Source organism: Anolis carolinensis, unplaced genomic scaffold (assembly GCF_035594765.1).
Source record: "Anolis carolinensis isolate JA03-04 unplaced genomic scaffold, rAnoCar3.1.pri scaffold_15, whole genome shotgun sequence".
NCBI classification, from domain to species: Eukaryota; Metazoa; Chordata; class Lepidosauria; order Squamata; family Dactyloidae; genus Anolis; species Anolis carolinensis.
In genome coordinates this window covers 13,145,138-13,160,517 of record NW_026943826.1, presented here as the reverse complement: position 1 = coordinate 13,160,517, position 15,380 = coordinate 13,145,138, and the positions used below count along the sequence as shown (strand labels likewise).

Below are 15,380 nucleotides of genomic sequence, written 5' to 3'. Positions count from 1 at the left end.
TCGGTTCCGTTTAGAATTCCATATTTACGAATCACCAGATTATTCTGAAAACCGAAACAATGTCCGGAGTTTTGCACACCTCTAATGTATTACTATTCAGACAGGCCTTTAAAGCAGGGTATTATTATTATTATTATTATTATTATTATTATTATTATTATTATTATTATTATTATGTCTATCTTGTTTGCTGTGTCATACAATAATAATAATAATAATAATAATAATAATAATATGCAAATTCATTGGATTCAATTTTAAAGCAAGTCCCTCCATGTCCCCATCTCCAGAAGTGCTTCGGGGCGTTGTGACACATGGGCTGTGAATCACATCTCCTTCCTTGCCTGTTGATGTGAACAATCCGGAAGGCTTTGGGTTTGCATAAGAGAAGGAAAATATCCGGCGTGCCGAGCTTCCCGAGGGCCTCCTTCTCGCAGAATTATAATGTCAGCCTGTGATCTTCCATGAGTCATACGTGCTCGTTGGCTTCGAGGCATTGCCCACCTATGGGGAAGTGTGCGCACTTTCTGCATGGCTACCCAAAGCGTGTACCCAAAGCGTGTCACGCATAATGTAAAGGGCAGAGGAATCCCCAAGTCTGAGCCACGGCCTCTTGGCACATCATCGGAATTAATACGCGATTGGTTCAGAATGGGATTGAACGGGATAGAATCGCTGTATGATTCTACGAATGCTCTATTTAATTTTGCAGTTTCGAAACTCCTGTATTCAACAAGCAGATGATATGATGTTACTACACAGGGGAGCCTGCAAACGAGTGCTTATGAGCATCAGGATTCGCTCCTACAATGAGTAGGAAGTCCTGATTCTACGAATGTCCTATTCGATTGCTCAGTTTCGAAACTCCCGTATTCAACAAGTGGATACTATCATTTTACTATGTAGAGGAGCCTGCAAACTGGTGCTTATGAGCATCGGGATTCGCTCCTACAATGAGTAGGAAGTCCTGATTCTACGAATGTCCTATTCGATTGCTCAATTTTGAAACTCCCGTATTCAACAAGTGGATACTATCATTTTACTATGTAGAGGAGCCTGCAAACTGGTGCTTATGGGCATCGGGATTCACTCCTGAAACCCATCTGGACAATGAGTAGGAAGTCCTGATTCACCAGCCTGCAAACGGGTGCCTATGAGCATCGGGATTCACTCCCAAAGCCCATTCCAACAATGAGTAGGAAGTCCTAATTCTACAAATCTCCTATTCAATTGCGCAATTTCGAAACTCCCGTATTCAACAAGTGGATACTATTATTTTACTATGTAGAGGAGCCTGCGAACTGGTGCTTGTGAGCATCAGGATTCACTCCTAAAACCCATCTGGACGATGGGTAGGAAGTCCTGATTCACCAGCCTGCAAACAGGTGCTTCTGAGCATCGGGATTCACTCCCGAAACCCATTCGGACGATGAGTAGGAAGTCCTAATTCTACGAATCTCCTATTCAATTTCGCAATTTCGAAACTCCCGTATTCAACAAGCAGATACTGTGATGTTACTACGTCATGGAACCTGTAAACTGGATTTGCTCCTAAAAATAAAATTACACTCCTAAGTGGGGACCCTTGCCCATATATGTTTCTCCACACCTTCTAACATTCCAGGAGACATCTGCATGAGGTTTCTGAACATCCATCTAGTGGTAGAGGAGACGCCATTCCAGGCGTTGATGGAGTTGAACTTCCCTTAAGCAACCGGATGAACAAATGTTGGACTAGAGAGAGTCCTAGCCTTCCTGCCTTGACTGGGGTGAATGGGAGTTGTAGTCCAAGAACATTGAGGACCACGAGTGGCAACTGGAGATGGCTCCCATATCTTTAAGCCTTGTGTAGAAGTTCCGGTATGTGTAGGAGCCATCTCCAATTCTTCACCATCCTAGACCTTTGGAGATCCCCCATTGAGGTCCCAAAGGAAGTGCTTGGCTGTGGCTCAGCAAGTTGAACTGGTTTGGCCGTAGCCGTTGGACACACAGAGACTTTCACCTCTTGTGGCCACGGGGCAGTTGCACCACCGGCCCCAAATAGGGAGTTTCGGTAACCTCTGGCCCAGTGGTTCTCAATCTTCCTAATACCACGACCTATGAATACAGCTCCTCATGTTGTGGTGACCCCCAACCATCACATTATTTTCATTGCGACTTCATAACTGTAGTTTTGCTAATGAATCGTAATGTAAATATCTGATGGTCTCAGGTAAGTCAAGGGACCCCCCCCCCCCAAAGGCCATCTAGATGTTCTCCTAATATTATAGATAAGGGAAGGAAGCCCCAACGGCCATCTAGATGATCTTATAAGACCATAGATAAGGACAGAGACCACGAAAGGCCAACTAGATGGTCTCATAAGGCCATAGGTAAGTCAAGGGACCACCAAAAGCCATCTAGATGTTCTCCTAATATTATAGATAAGGGAAGGAAGCCCCAACGGCCATCTAGATGATCTTATAAGACCATAGATAAGGACAGAGACCACGAAAGGCCAACTAGATGGTCTCATAAGGCCATAGGTAAGTCAAGGGACCACCAAAAGCCATCTAGATGTTCTCCTAATATTATAGATAAGGGAAGGGAGCCCCAACGGCCATCTAGATGATCTTATAAGACCATAGATAAGGACAGAGACCACGAAAGGCCAACTAGATGGTCTCATAAGGCCATAGGTAAGTCAAGGGACCCCCCAAAGGCCATCTAGATGTTCTCCTAATATTATAGATAAGGGAAGGAAGCCCCAACAGCCATCTAGATGATCTTATAAGACCATAGATAAGGACAGAGACCACGAAAGGCCAACTAGATGGTCTCATAAGGCCATAGGTAAGTCAAGGGATCCCCAAAAGTCATCCAGATGGTCCCATACGGCCATAGATAAGGAAAGAGATCACAAAAGGCCAACTAGATGGTCTCATAAGGCCATAGGTAAGTCAAGGGACCCCTAAAGATCATCTAGATAGTCTCATAATGCCATCGGTAAGGCAAGAGACCCCCAAAGGCCATCCAGATGGTCTCATAAGGCCATCAATAAGGAAAGAGACCACGAAAGGCCATCTAGATGGTCCCATAAGGACATAGGTAAGGCAAGAGACCCCCAAAGGTTTAGTTTTTCAATATATATCTCATCGCCAAGTCTTGACCAATTTGAAATACTTTGTAGTAACCAAGTTTCCAGGGTAGAACAACAACTACTTTCAAAGCAAGTACCACGCAATTAAACAGGAAATAACACTTGCAAACCAGGAACATAGTGATAGAATGGGATTAGTTTTATCTCCATGTGCTCTTCGAGCCACATTCCCCCAGATATCCAGTAGAGGGTGGCAGAACCACATTGGATCCATGTTCAGGAAAACAATGAGAAACCAACAGCTTCCATTTCTATGTTACTTCATTGCACTAGCCTCTCATAGTGTCTAGGCCAGGCACGGGCAAACTTTTGTGTCTTGGGGGCGCATTGTGGACCCAGCTGAAAGGGACGAGACATGCAAGGATTGCCCCGATCCTCCTCCCTGATCGAGCTGTCCTCTTGGCATTATGCTGGGAGGAGGATGAGACTGGTGACCGCCGAGAGCACTCCGTAAGGCTCTTAACCACTGCATGCCTTCCTCAAACCGTCCTCTTGGCATAAGTATGAGGCCGCTTGCAGTATTCTTATACCGAGAGGAAAACAAGACATGCAACGACTGCCCCGATCCTCCTCCCCGATCTTCGAGCTGTCCTCTCGACATTATGCTGGGAGGAGGATGAGGCCGGTGACAGCCGAGAGCACTCCGGAAGGCTCTTAGCCACTGCATGCCTTCCTCTGGGTGTCATCTCGGCATGAGTATGAGGCCGCTCGCACCATCATGCAAGGAATATCCCAATTCCCCTTCCGAATCGAGCTGTCCTCTCGGCATTATGTGGGGAGGAGGATGAGACCGGTGACAGCCGAGAGCGCTCCGTAAGGCTCTTAGATGCTGCATGCCTTCCTCTGGCCGTCCTCTCGGCATGAGTATGAGGCCGCTCGCACCATCATGCAAGGAATATCCCAATTCCCCTTCCGAATCGAGCTGTCCTCTCGGCATTATGTGGGGAGGAGGATGAGACCGGTGACAGCCGAGAGCACTCCGGAAGGCTCTTAGCCACTGCATGCCTTCCTCTGGCCGTCCTCTTGGCATGAGTATGAGGCCGCTCGCACTATTCTAATGCCGGGAGGAAAACAAGACATGCAACGACTGCCCCAATCCCCCTCCCCGATCTAGCTGTCCTCTCGGCATTATGCTGGGAGGAGGATGACACCGGTGACAGTCGAGAGCACTCCGTAAGGCTCTTAGCCGCTGCATGCCTTCCTCAGGCAGTTCTCTCGGCTTGCACTATTCTTATGCCGGGATGAAAATGAGACATTCAACAACTGCCCCGATCCTCCTCCCCGATCTTCGAGCTCTCCTCTCGACATTATGCTGGGAGGATGATGACACCGGTGACGGCCGAGAGCGCTCAGGAAGGCTCTTAGCCACTGCATGCTAAGTTTTTGCCGTGTAATAGACTTTTCCTGTGTTTTAATGATATCACTAATTAGGAAATGACGTTTATCACCCAGGAACAACAAAAATTACGTCTCATAGTGTTATTTTCTGGTAGAGGAAGAGAAAGTGCTCGATGACCTTCAATGGGGACTGATTAGATTTTTTTAATGTTATGGAATAATATGGAAATTTCTCCAAGGGTGGCCATAACGCAAAGTTGGCTCGACACCATTTAATAGGGTTTAGGGCAGAATGGCCCATACTTTAATTTTAGAATAATGACACTCACACAATAGATAGTGAAAAACTGAACCACGATACAGATTGACCCCATAAAAATATCATAGATGGTTGCAACCTAAGCCGAAAGGGGAAGACAAAGAAAGAGTGGGGGGGGGGGGGAGAGAACGGGATAGCGAGTTCCTCTCTATGACTTCACGACACCATTTCCATCAAAGTTCATGGTCATAACACTTCGTTATAGGGAGAAATTGCCTCGTTTCCATAGGAAGGAGTACAAAGGAGTCCTCGCATTGCAAAGCTCGGTGTGACTATTCCATTTCTTTCTGCGTATTGGAAGGTTCTTCGGAAAGTTAAGTATCTTCCACCCGGGAGGGATGAAGTGTAGGCATCAAGGACAGAAGAGGCAAGCCGTCGAGATCCTCGTTGAAGCCGGAAGAAATGGCGGGAAGGTCTCTCTCCTTAGCAACCAGAACAGGCCACGTTGGCACAGATCTCGCAGATGGCGGAATCTCTGGCGATGCTCACTGCAGCCAAAAGTAGGACAAATAGTCTTAACCTTATTATTATCTATCTCTACACATCATAAAAGTGAAAATCTGTACGTGTATATGTGGCACGGGTGTCCACTCACACGGACTGCCTCTGTCCTTCACAAACGGGCACTGCGGAGGAGCCACCAAAATCACTCCCTCCCAGGACGTTGCAGGTTACAGCGAGCACATCCCAGTGTTCCTTTCTCTCCCCATTTGCATAACCCCGCCCACTGCCTCTCCCTGACTTTGGGAGGCTTCCGAGATTTACAAAAAAGTATTGGGTGGGTTTCGATTCTTAAGTTTTACGGTCTGCGCATCAGATATCGCATCGTATCGAATTTGATCTGACTTACGATAACTAACGAACAAATTGCACACCCCTAATATATATATATATATATATATATATATATATATATATATAATATCTAATATATAAACATTCATTGTGGATCTACTACTGCGTTTAATTCTTACGTTTTACGGTCCGCGCGTCAGATATCACATCGTAACGAATTTGATCTGACTTACAATAACTAACGAATTTCACACTCCTAATATATACACTATATAAAATATAATATCTAATCTATAAACATCAATTGGGGATCTACTTCCATGTTAGATTCTTAAGTTTTATGGGCCGCACATCGGATATCGCATCGTAAGTACGAACGTAACGAATTTGATCCGACTTACGATGACTAACGAATAAATTGCACACCCCTAATATATATACACTATATATAATATAATATCTAATCTATAAACATTCCTTGGGGATCTACTGCTGTGTTCGATTCTTAAGTTTTATGATCCACACATCGGATATCGCATCATAAGTACAAATGTAATTAATTTGATCCGACTTACGGCAACTAACGAACAAATTGCACACCTCTAATATATATACACTATATGTAATATAATATCTAATATGTAAACATTTGTTGTGGATCTACTGCTGTGTACCTAGTTGTGGGACCAGACGGGGCGCTTTGGGGCTGGAACAAAGTGGCTTAATCTCCGCCGGCAGCAATGGGTTGGAGCACACATATGGGACTCGGCTGGAGCGCAGGCGGGGACTTCTGGGCACGGCATCCATGACGAACTTCAGCTGCTTCACAGACTCCAAAGAGAACGAGAAGTCCTCCACCTGTGGAATTAACAAGAAAATCAAAACACATTGAGCTGCTGTTGTCAGTCACGTCGAATACATACTGCATTGACTCGAGTCTAGTACGCCATCAAATCTAATGCACACCTCACTGTTTTGTTATAGTAATTGCGCATAACTAAATGAGTATAATTGGGGAAAATTCATGAGCTCCTATCTCTATTATTTTTAAAGCTATCGGGGTGAAACTTGCTACAATGGTAGAACACACTGACCACTGTTAGCACACCAAATTTCAGGATATTTCACTTATTCACGGATTTTTGGTGAATTTTCAAACATTTAGGGGGTAAAGAGCTCTCTCTCCACTATCCTGATTGATGCGTTCTGATGTTTGATGCAACCTGGGAAATGTAGTTCAGGGCAAGGCCTTTTGAATTATCTGGCATGTGGCTCCTCCCTTCCCAAACTACATTTCCAAATACTGTTCCCAAAATGCACTGCTCCCTCTTTTTTCCCCACCGCTAATGCTGAGACTGGGCTAATTTTACAGAGGAATGGCAAGGCATGAAGGCAGACTTTTGGCTTTGCTTCCTCGCCTTGAGTTGAATATGAAACTGACTTTCCAAGATTTACAAAACTAAAACGAAAAAGTACAGGGTCAGTTTCGAGTCGACAACTTTGGGCCATGCGAACGCTTCGGATATGGCTTCCAACTTACGAAACTTCCACTTTTCTTATGATTTCAGAAACTCCTGATTTTTCTGCACAAGCCTATTGTACAAACCATGGACATAGCATTGTCCAGAATCTCTGATATCATATTTGGAGAGGCCAGGGATGGAACCTGTCTTAACATTGGACTGTATTTTAATTATCTTTTTATGTATGCTTAATTTTTACGAAACTTCCGCTTTTCTTATAATTTCCGAAACTTCTGATTTTTCTGCACAAGCCTATTGTACAAACCGTGGACATAGCATTGTCCAGAATCTCTGATATCATATTTGGAGAGGCCAGGGATGGAACCTGACTTAACATTGGACTGTATTTTAATTATGTTTTTATGCATGCTTAATTTTTACGAAACTTCCGCTTTTCTTATAATTTACGAAACTTCCGATTTTTCTGCACAAGCCTACTGTACAAACTGTGGACATAGCATTGTCCAGGATCTCTGATATCATATTTGAAGAGGCCAGGGATGGAACCTGTCTTAACATTGGACTGTATTTTAATTATGTTTTAATTTAATTTATTTCATGTTTTTTATACAGAGTCCCCCCAGGGGTAGAGAAAGGCGGGATATAAATATGGTAAACAAATAAATAAAATAAATAAGCATGTGCTCGGAACTATAGCCTTCTCTCTCAAAAGACATCCTTCTCTTGGGAAAAGGCTGGGACTTACCTTGACGGTGACTCCGTTGGAGAAGGTGACCAAGGAACACAAGCAGACAACGGCAACCAGGTAGGCGTTCATGATGAGCTCTATCCAGAGGATCGAGACTGCTGGCTAGACAGCCGCCAACCTGGATTTTTAAAGGATTCGCCGCCTGGTTATTGAATAACTTTGGTATCATGGCACAGACTTGGACGGTTTATGGTCTCTCGTTGCTGCGGATTGTTGGCAGATGACAGTGGGGGAAACAACTCAGAAGATCAACAAGGAATGCCCTTGCAAATCTTTACAGCCGCTTGTCAGGTTTATGACGATCATAAACTTGACACTCGATCTATTGGGATGGGATCGATGGCAGGAGGCTCGAAGAACCCAAGGATGGGAAAATCATCACAAGGGGTCCAATCCCGCTCCCAGAATCCCGAACCTTGTTAGTTGAATATATTGTCAAAATGCTTTCATGGCCAGAATCACTGAAGTGTTGTTGTGTGGTTTCCAGGATAAGACATTCCTTGCTCCCAAGGCAAACAAATCCAATCTTCCCGGTTGCTAGAAGTTGCAAAACCTCTTGACCTGTCATAAAGGTGTTTTGCTTAGGTGTTGTAAAAATGAAGAGGCATGCAATAACCCAAGCTATATTGTTTTACGAGCATTTGGGTTATATTTGGCTCGAGGGGAAATTGCAGCAATCGGCCACCCCCTAAAATCTCTGCAAAAGTTTGCCTTAGGGTCACAGAAAAGCTGGAAATTTCTCGAAAACACATTAACAACAGCAACGGGGAAAAAATAACATGGACTGGAATCTTATTATTTAGTCTCAACTTGATGAGAACCATTCCATTAATGGCTCAGCGATCAATCGCTATGTAGACGATATCGCTCTTCTTATAAAGGATACTAGCTTGGGTACCCCCAGTATTTACAGTTGGCCATGTTGGGTCTGTGTGTCAAGTTTGGTCCAGATTTGTCACTCGCTGGGTTCAGTGTTCTCTGAATAAGCAGAACTATAACTCTCTGGTACCAAGATCAATCACCCACAAGGCCTGCCAGTATTTACAATTGGTCATATTGGGTCTGTGAGCCAAGTTAGTTCCAAGTCCATCATTGGTGGGGTTAAGATTGCTCTTCGCCTGCAGGCGAACTATACATCCCGGTCCCTACAACTCCTATAAATAATGGTGAATTCTCCTCAAACCTCTCTCTGTAGTATCTTTATAGAAAAGAATAGGAAAGGGTTAAGGGAGAGGCAGTGGGTGGGGTCATGCAAATGGCGAGAGAAAGGAACGCTGGGATGTGGTGCTCGTTGTAACTCGCAATGTCCTGGGAAGAAGCAACTTGGTGGTTCCTCGGTACTGGGAAAGGGTTCAGGGGGAAGCAGTGGGCGGGGTCATGCAAATGGCGAGAGAAAGGAACCCTGGGATGTGGCGCTCACTGTAACCTGCAATGTCCTGGGAGGGAGCGACTTGGTGGCTCCTCAGCACTGGAAAGGGTTAAGGGAGAGGCAGTGGGCGGGGTCATGCAAATGGCAAGAGAAAGGAACCCTGGGATGTGGCGCTCACTGTAACCTGCAATGTCCTGGGAGGGAGCGACTTGGTGGCTCCTCAGCACTGGAAAGGGTTAAGGGAGAGGCAGTGGGCGGGGTCATGCAAATGGCGAGAGAAAGGAATGCTGGGATGTGGCGCTCGTTGTAACCTGCAATGTCCTGGGAGGGAGCGACTTGGTGGCTCCTCAGCACTGGAAAGGGTTAAGGGAGAGGCAGTGGGCGGGGTCATGCAAATGGCGAGAGAAAGGAATGCTGGGATGTGGCGCTCACTGTAACCTGCAATGTCCTGGGAGGGAGCGACTTGGTGGCTCCTCAGCACTGGAAAGGGTTAAGGGAGAGGCAGTGGGCGGGGTCATGCAAATGGCGAGAGAAAGGAACGCTGGGATGTGGCGCTCGTTGTAACCTGCAATGTCCTGGGAGGGAGTGATTTGGTGGCTCTTCAGCACTGGAAAGGGTTAAGGGAGAGGCAGTGGGCGGGGTCATGCAAATGGCGAGAGAAAGGAACCCTGGGATGTGGCGCTCGCAGTAACCTGCAATGTCCTGGGAAGTAGTTACTTGGTGGCTCCTCAGCACTGGGAACTAGAGCTGGTTTGTGTGCCACATACACACATATGGATTTTCACCTTTATTATGGGATGTGCACTCCATTCAAGATGGTTCGAGAGTCCCGAGAAGCGAATAGCTCTTCTGTTTCCCGCGAGATCGCGGAAGCTTTGATTCTGGTTATCACCTTGACTCCTAGTAAAACCTGCACTCGTGATTTACAACGCCGCTACTCCACACTGATCCGGACACCTGCCTTTCAGATCTTCGTGAGAAAACGGAACTATTCTTCTATCCCCACCCTTGGATGACGCCTGGTGAGGAGGGAAGTTCTTGAGAACATCACTCCGAGAGAAAGGCATAGTTTTCCCACACTGGGTCAGGCATTTGTAGCCGGGGTGGAACGGCTAGATCAACTCTGTGAGTCTATAACTGTGTCATAAACGGAGATATTGTTGAAATATAGTGATAGAGCCATCAAAGCCACTATCCCCGTCATATCGAGGCCACTATCACAATCATATTTATTTTCCTTCTGGAACCCATAGCAGCGGAAGTCTTGATTTATAGGTTACAATAAACCCTCTGATGTCGTTTACAACAGACTGTAAACGTTATGAGGTTGGGCAAGAGGAATAATAAGAATAATAAAAAAAAATATGTCCAGAGGGCAGATATTTTCAGGGTGTGTTTCCCACCACGTTAACCACTATAGTTCTCAACCTTCCTAACGCTGTGGACCCTCATGTTGTGGAGACTCCGAACCACAAAATTATTTTTGTTGCGACTTCGTAACTCGTAATTTTTCTACTGTTATGAATCATAATGTAAATATCCTGATATGCAGGATGTATTATCAGGACGATTTTGCCATTTGGGAGTTGTAGTTGCTGGGATTTATAGTTCACCTACAGTCAAAGAGTACTCTGAACTCCACCAACGATGGAATTGAACCAAACTCGGCACACAGAACTCCTACGGCCAATAGAAAATACTGGAAGGGTTTGGTGGGAGTTGACATTGAGTATGGGAGTTGTAGTTCTGGGAGTTGACGTTGAGTATGGGAGTTGTAGTTCTGGGAGTTGACATTGAGTATGGGAGTTGTAGTTCTGGGAGTTGACGTTGAGTATGGGAGTCATAGTTCTGGGAGTTGACGTTGAGTATGGGAGTTGTAGTTCTGGGAGTTGACGTTGAGTATGGGAGTCATAGTTCTGGGAGTTGACGTTGAGTATGGGAGTTGTAGTTCTGGGAGTTGACGTTGAATATGGGAGTTGTAGTTCTGGGAGTTGACGTTGAGTATGGGAGTTGTAGTTCTGGGAGTTGACGTTGAGTATGGGAGTTGTAGTTCTGGGAGTTGACGTTGAATATGGGAGTTGTAGTTCTGGGAGTTGACGTTGAGTATGGGAGTTGTAGTTCTGGGAGTTGACGTTGAGTATGGGAGTTGTAGTTCTGGGAGTTGGCGTTGAGTATGGGAGTTGTAGTTCTGGGAGTTGACGTTGAGTATGGGAGTTGTAGTTCTGGGAGTTGACGTTGAGTATGGGAGTTGTAGTTCTGGGAGTTGACGTTGAGTATGGGAGTTGTAGTTCTGGGAGTTGACGTTGAGTATGGGAGTCGTAGTTCTGGGAGTTGACGTTGAGTATGGGAGTTGTAGTTCTGGGAGTTGACGTTGAGTATGGGAGTTGTAGTTCTGGGAGTTGACGTTGAGTATGGGAGTTGTAGTTCTGGGAGTTGACGTTGAGTATGGGAGTTGTAGTTCTGGGAGTTGACGTTGAGTATGGGAGTTGTAGTTCTGGGAGTTGACGTTGAGTATGGGAGTTGTAGTTCTGGGAGTTGACGTTGAGTATGGGAGTTGTAGTTCTGGGAGTTGACGTTGAGTATGGGAGTCGTAGTTCTGGGAGTTGACGTTGAGTATGGGAGTTGTAGTTCTGGGAGTTGACGTTGAGTATGGGAGTTGTAGTTCTGGGAGTTGACGTTGAGTATGGGAGTTGTAGTTCTGGGAGTTGACGTTGAGTATGGGAGTTGTAGTTCTGGGAGTTGACGTTGAGTATGGGAGTTGTAGTTTTGGGGGTTGACGTTGAGTATGGGAGTTGTAGTTCTGGGAGTTGACGTTGAGTATGGGAGTCGTAGTTCTGGGAGTTGACATTGAGTATGGGAGTTGTAGTTCTGGGAGTTGACGTTGAGTATGGGAGTTGTAGTTCTGGGAGTTGACGTTGAGTATGGGAGTTGTAGTTCTGGGAGTTGACGTTGAGTATGGGAGTTGTAGTTCACCTATATGCAGAGAGCACTGTGGACTCAAACAATGATGGAATTGAACCAAACTTGGCACACAGAACTCCCACGACCAACATAAAATACTGGAAGGGTGTGGTGGGAGTTGGGTTTGAGAGTTTTAGTTCACCTACATCCAGAGAGAAATGTGGACTCAAACAATGATAGATCTGGACCAAACTTGGCGCAAATACTCAGTGTGCCCAAATGTGAACACTGGTGAACACTTACGAACACTCGTGTCATAAGTATAAACTTAACTAATTTGATTCGACTTACGAGAACTAACAAACAAATTGCACACCTCTAATATATACACACTATATATAATATAATATATATAAACATTCCTCGGGGCTCTACTGCCCCAATCGCGGAGTGTCGCCAATGATTTGTGTCCGAAATCGAGGCCCTGGGAGCCATTCGCGGTGACTCATTAAGGTTCCGCTTCTGCGTCAACGGAAAGCCATAATGCAAGCCATCACCCATGAACCGTCTGTTTAGGAGCGGACTTTGCCTCCGTGATTCAGCGAGCTTTGGGTGTGACAACGTTGACAACATTGTTTGCCAGTGACATCCTTTGTGCCTGGATGCAAACAGCCTGGATTCGGGAGTCCGGATTCGAGTCGAATCTCGCTGAGTGAAAACCATAAGCAAAACCGGAATGTCGGGGGCGGAAATGAGGGTCGGACACTCGGGTTTGTGATCGCTCCCTCTCTATCACGTTTAGAAGAGAGTGAGTGAGAGGAGGCAAGGCGAGCGGCCACTCGAAATTGCAGGATGTACTTGGCCTTTCCTTCCTGGCCCTCTGGGAAAGAAAGGTGACCATTGTCAGAAGGAAAAGGAGGAAGGAAAGAAAGAGAAAAAGAAGGGAAAGGAGAAGGAAGGACGGGTGGAAGAAAGGAAAAGAAGAGAAAGAAGGAAGGAAGGGCAATTTGTGTAGAGGAAAGAGACACAAAGGGACCCACCATGGAGGCATTGTGAGGTAGGTTTTTTCAGAGCTGGAGAAGGGAGGAAGTTTGGGAGGAAAGAGGGAGAGAGAAAAAGAAGGGAAAGAAAGGAAAGGAGAAGGGAAGGGAAGAGAAAGAAAAAGGAGGGACGGACGGAAGGAAGGAAGGAAAAAAGGAAGGAAGGAAAGAAGGGAAAGGGAAAGTGTTGCCATAGAGGCATTGTGAGGTAGGCTTTCTAAGAGCTGGAGAAGGGAGAAAGTTTGGGAGGAAGGAAGGAACGAGGGAGAGAGAAAAAGAAGAGAAAGAAAGAAAAAGGAAGGAAGGAAGGAAGGAAGGAAGGAAGGAAGGAAGGAAGGAAGGAAGGAAGGAAGGAAGGAAGGAAGGGAAAGGAAAAGTGTTGCCATAGAGGCATTGTGAGGTAGGCTTTCTCAGAGCTGGAGAAGGGAGAAAGTTTGGGAGGAAGGAAGGAATGAGGGAGAGAGAAAAAGAAGGGAAAGAAAGAAAAAGGAGGAACGGAAGGAAGGAAGGAAGGAAGGAAGGAAGGAAGGAAGGAAGGAAGGAAGGAAGGAAGGAAGGAAGGAAGGAAGGAAGGAAGGGAAAGGAAAAGTGTTGCCATAGAGGCATTGTGAGGTAGGCTTTCTAAGAGCTGGAGAAGAGAGAAAGTTTGGGAGGAAGGAAGGAACGAGGGAGAGAGAAAAAGAAGGGAAAGAAAGAAAAAGGAGGGAAGGAAGGAAGGAAGGAAGGAAGGAAAGAAGGAAGGAAGGAAGGAAGGAAGGAAGGAAGGAAGGAAGGAAGGAAGGAAGGAAGGAAGGAAGGAAGGAAGGAAGGGAAAGGAAAAGTGTTGCCATAGAGGCATTGTGAGGTAGGCTTTCTCAGAGCTGGAGAAGGGAGAAAGTGGGCAGGCCTCAATCCCAATGACATCTGGGCAATATCAGGAAGCTTAGGTTTTACTTAAGGTATTAAATGGATCAATCATCACTAGATGGCAGAAGAGAGCCAAGCGAAAAAGAAAAGGAATAACAACACCCACCGTCTTCCCTCCCAGCCGTGATTCCTAACTCCGGAGCAAAATCAATTTTAATTTTGCCGTAGAATTTGTGTGTAAACAACCGCCCCAAACAAACAACCCCCTCGGCTCAGCTGCTCTGCAACAGATGTGCCTGGGTTTGGGTGCGTGTTTGATGAAAAGCGACATAAACAAATAGACAGGGAGACGATCGCGACACGGAGCTCCCGTCGTTTTGTTCATGCGCGGAACATCGCTCGGCATGCTTTATTTACCGATTGTTGTTGGACTTGATCACGACAACGATTAATATGATCAACGCTATTATTATTAGTATTGCTTGGAGATTTCTGTCCCGGGTGCTTTCCCGGGTGTTATAGCACGCATCCCTGAGTAATCTTTGCCGGGCGCGGATTCATAATCAGAGTCCTTTTAATCCGGAGATTTGAAATTGCATTCCCATCATATTATCTCCCGGCCCTTAATCTTCTCCAAAGCCCAGAGGGTGACAGGCCCGGACTGTAAGATTTGGCCTCCAACCACGATTTTCATTTGTTCCCTCAGAAGATAAAACACTGAGATTCAGGTCATCGTAACGGGTTGGGTACAACGATCCCTACCATCACTTCTCTCGTGGGAATGAATGGAGAATTGTATGGGTCAGATAAGGCAATGGAGGTGGGTCAGGCCACCACGGGAAGTTGGTTGCACCATTCATGGAGATGATGGAGACCGTGATGGTCTTGTTGTGGGTCAGACAAGGCAATGGAGATGGGTCAGGCCACCACAAGAAGTTGTTTGCACCATTTATGGAGACCATGGAGACCGTGATGGTCTTGTTGTGGGTCAGACGAGGCAACGGAGGTGGGTCAGGCCACCACGGGAAGTTGGTTGCACCATTTATGGAGACGATGGAGACCGTGGTGGTCTTGTTGTGGGTCAGACAAGGCAATGGAGATGGGTCAGGCCACCACAAGAAGTTGTTTGCACCATTCATGGAGACGATGGAGACCGGGATGGTCTTGTTGTGGGTCAGAAGAGGCAACGGAGGTGGGTCAGGCCACCACGGGAAGTTGGTTGCACCATTTATGGAGACGATGGAGACTGTGATGGTCTTGTTGTGGTTCAAGAAGTGCCCATAGCCCATAGCTGATGGACAATAGAGTTGTCTGCCCTCAAGCACATAACCCAAAATCAACACAGATGTCTACTCTCATAGCCTATAACCCATAGCCAATAGAGTTGTCCACTCCCAGAAA

The 15,380-nt window shown here is 46.0% G+C and overlaps 1 protein-coding gene across 1 annotated transcript; it reads right to left on the bottom strand.

The window, feature by feature from the left end:
* Window positions 1-4,755: 4,755 nt before the first annotated feature.
* On the bottom strand, window positions 4,756-8,654 carry LOC103282668 (guanylin). Its single transcript, XM_008125407.2, has 3 exons — window positions 7,821-8,654; window positions 6,266-6,449; window positions 4,756-5,284 (listed from the first exon to the last, which is right to left on the bottom strand). The coding sequence occupies exons 1-3, from the start codon at window positions 7,890-7,892 to the stop codon at window positions 5,220-5,222; spliced, it is 321 nt and encodes a 106-aa protein (XP_008123614.1). The 5' UTR covers window positions 7,893-8,654; the 3' UTR covers window positions 4,756-5,219.
* Between the last annotated feature and the right edge of the window lie 6,726 nt (window positions 8,655-15,380).

Excerpts from the sequence above, each read along its gene's own strand:
- LOC103282668 (XM_008125407.2), bottom strand. The coding sequence starts at position 7,892 with ATGAACGCCTACCTGGTTGCCGTTGTCTGCTTGTGTTCCTTGGTCACC. Across the intron at positions 6,450-7,820 it reads CCAACGGAGTCACCGTCAAG|GTGGAGGACTTCTCGTTCTC; the intron begins GTAAGTCCCAGC and ends TTAATTCCACAG. Across the intron at positions 5,285-6,265 it reads CCGTCTGGTCCCACAACTAG|TGAGCATCGCCAGAGATTCC; the intron begins GTACACAGCAGT and ends TTTTGGCTGCAG.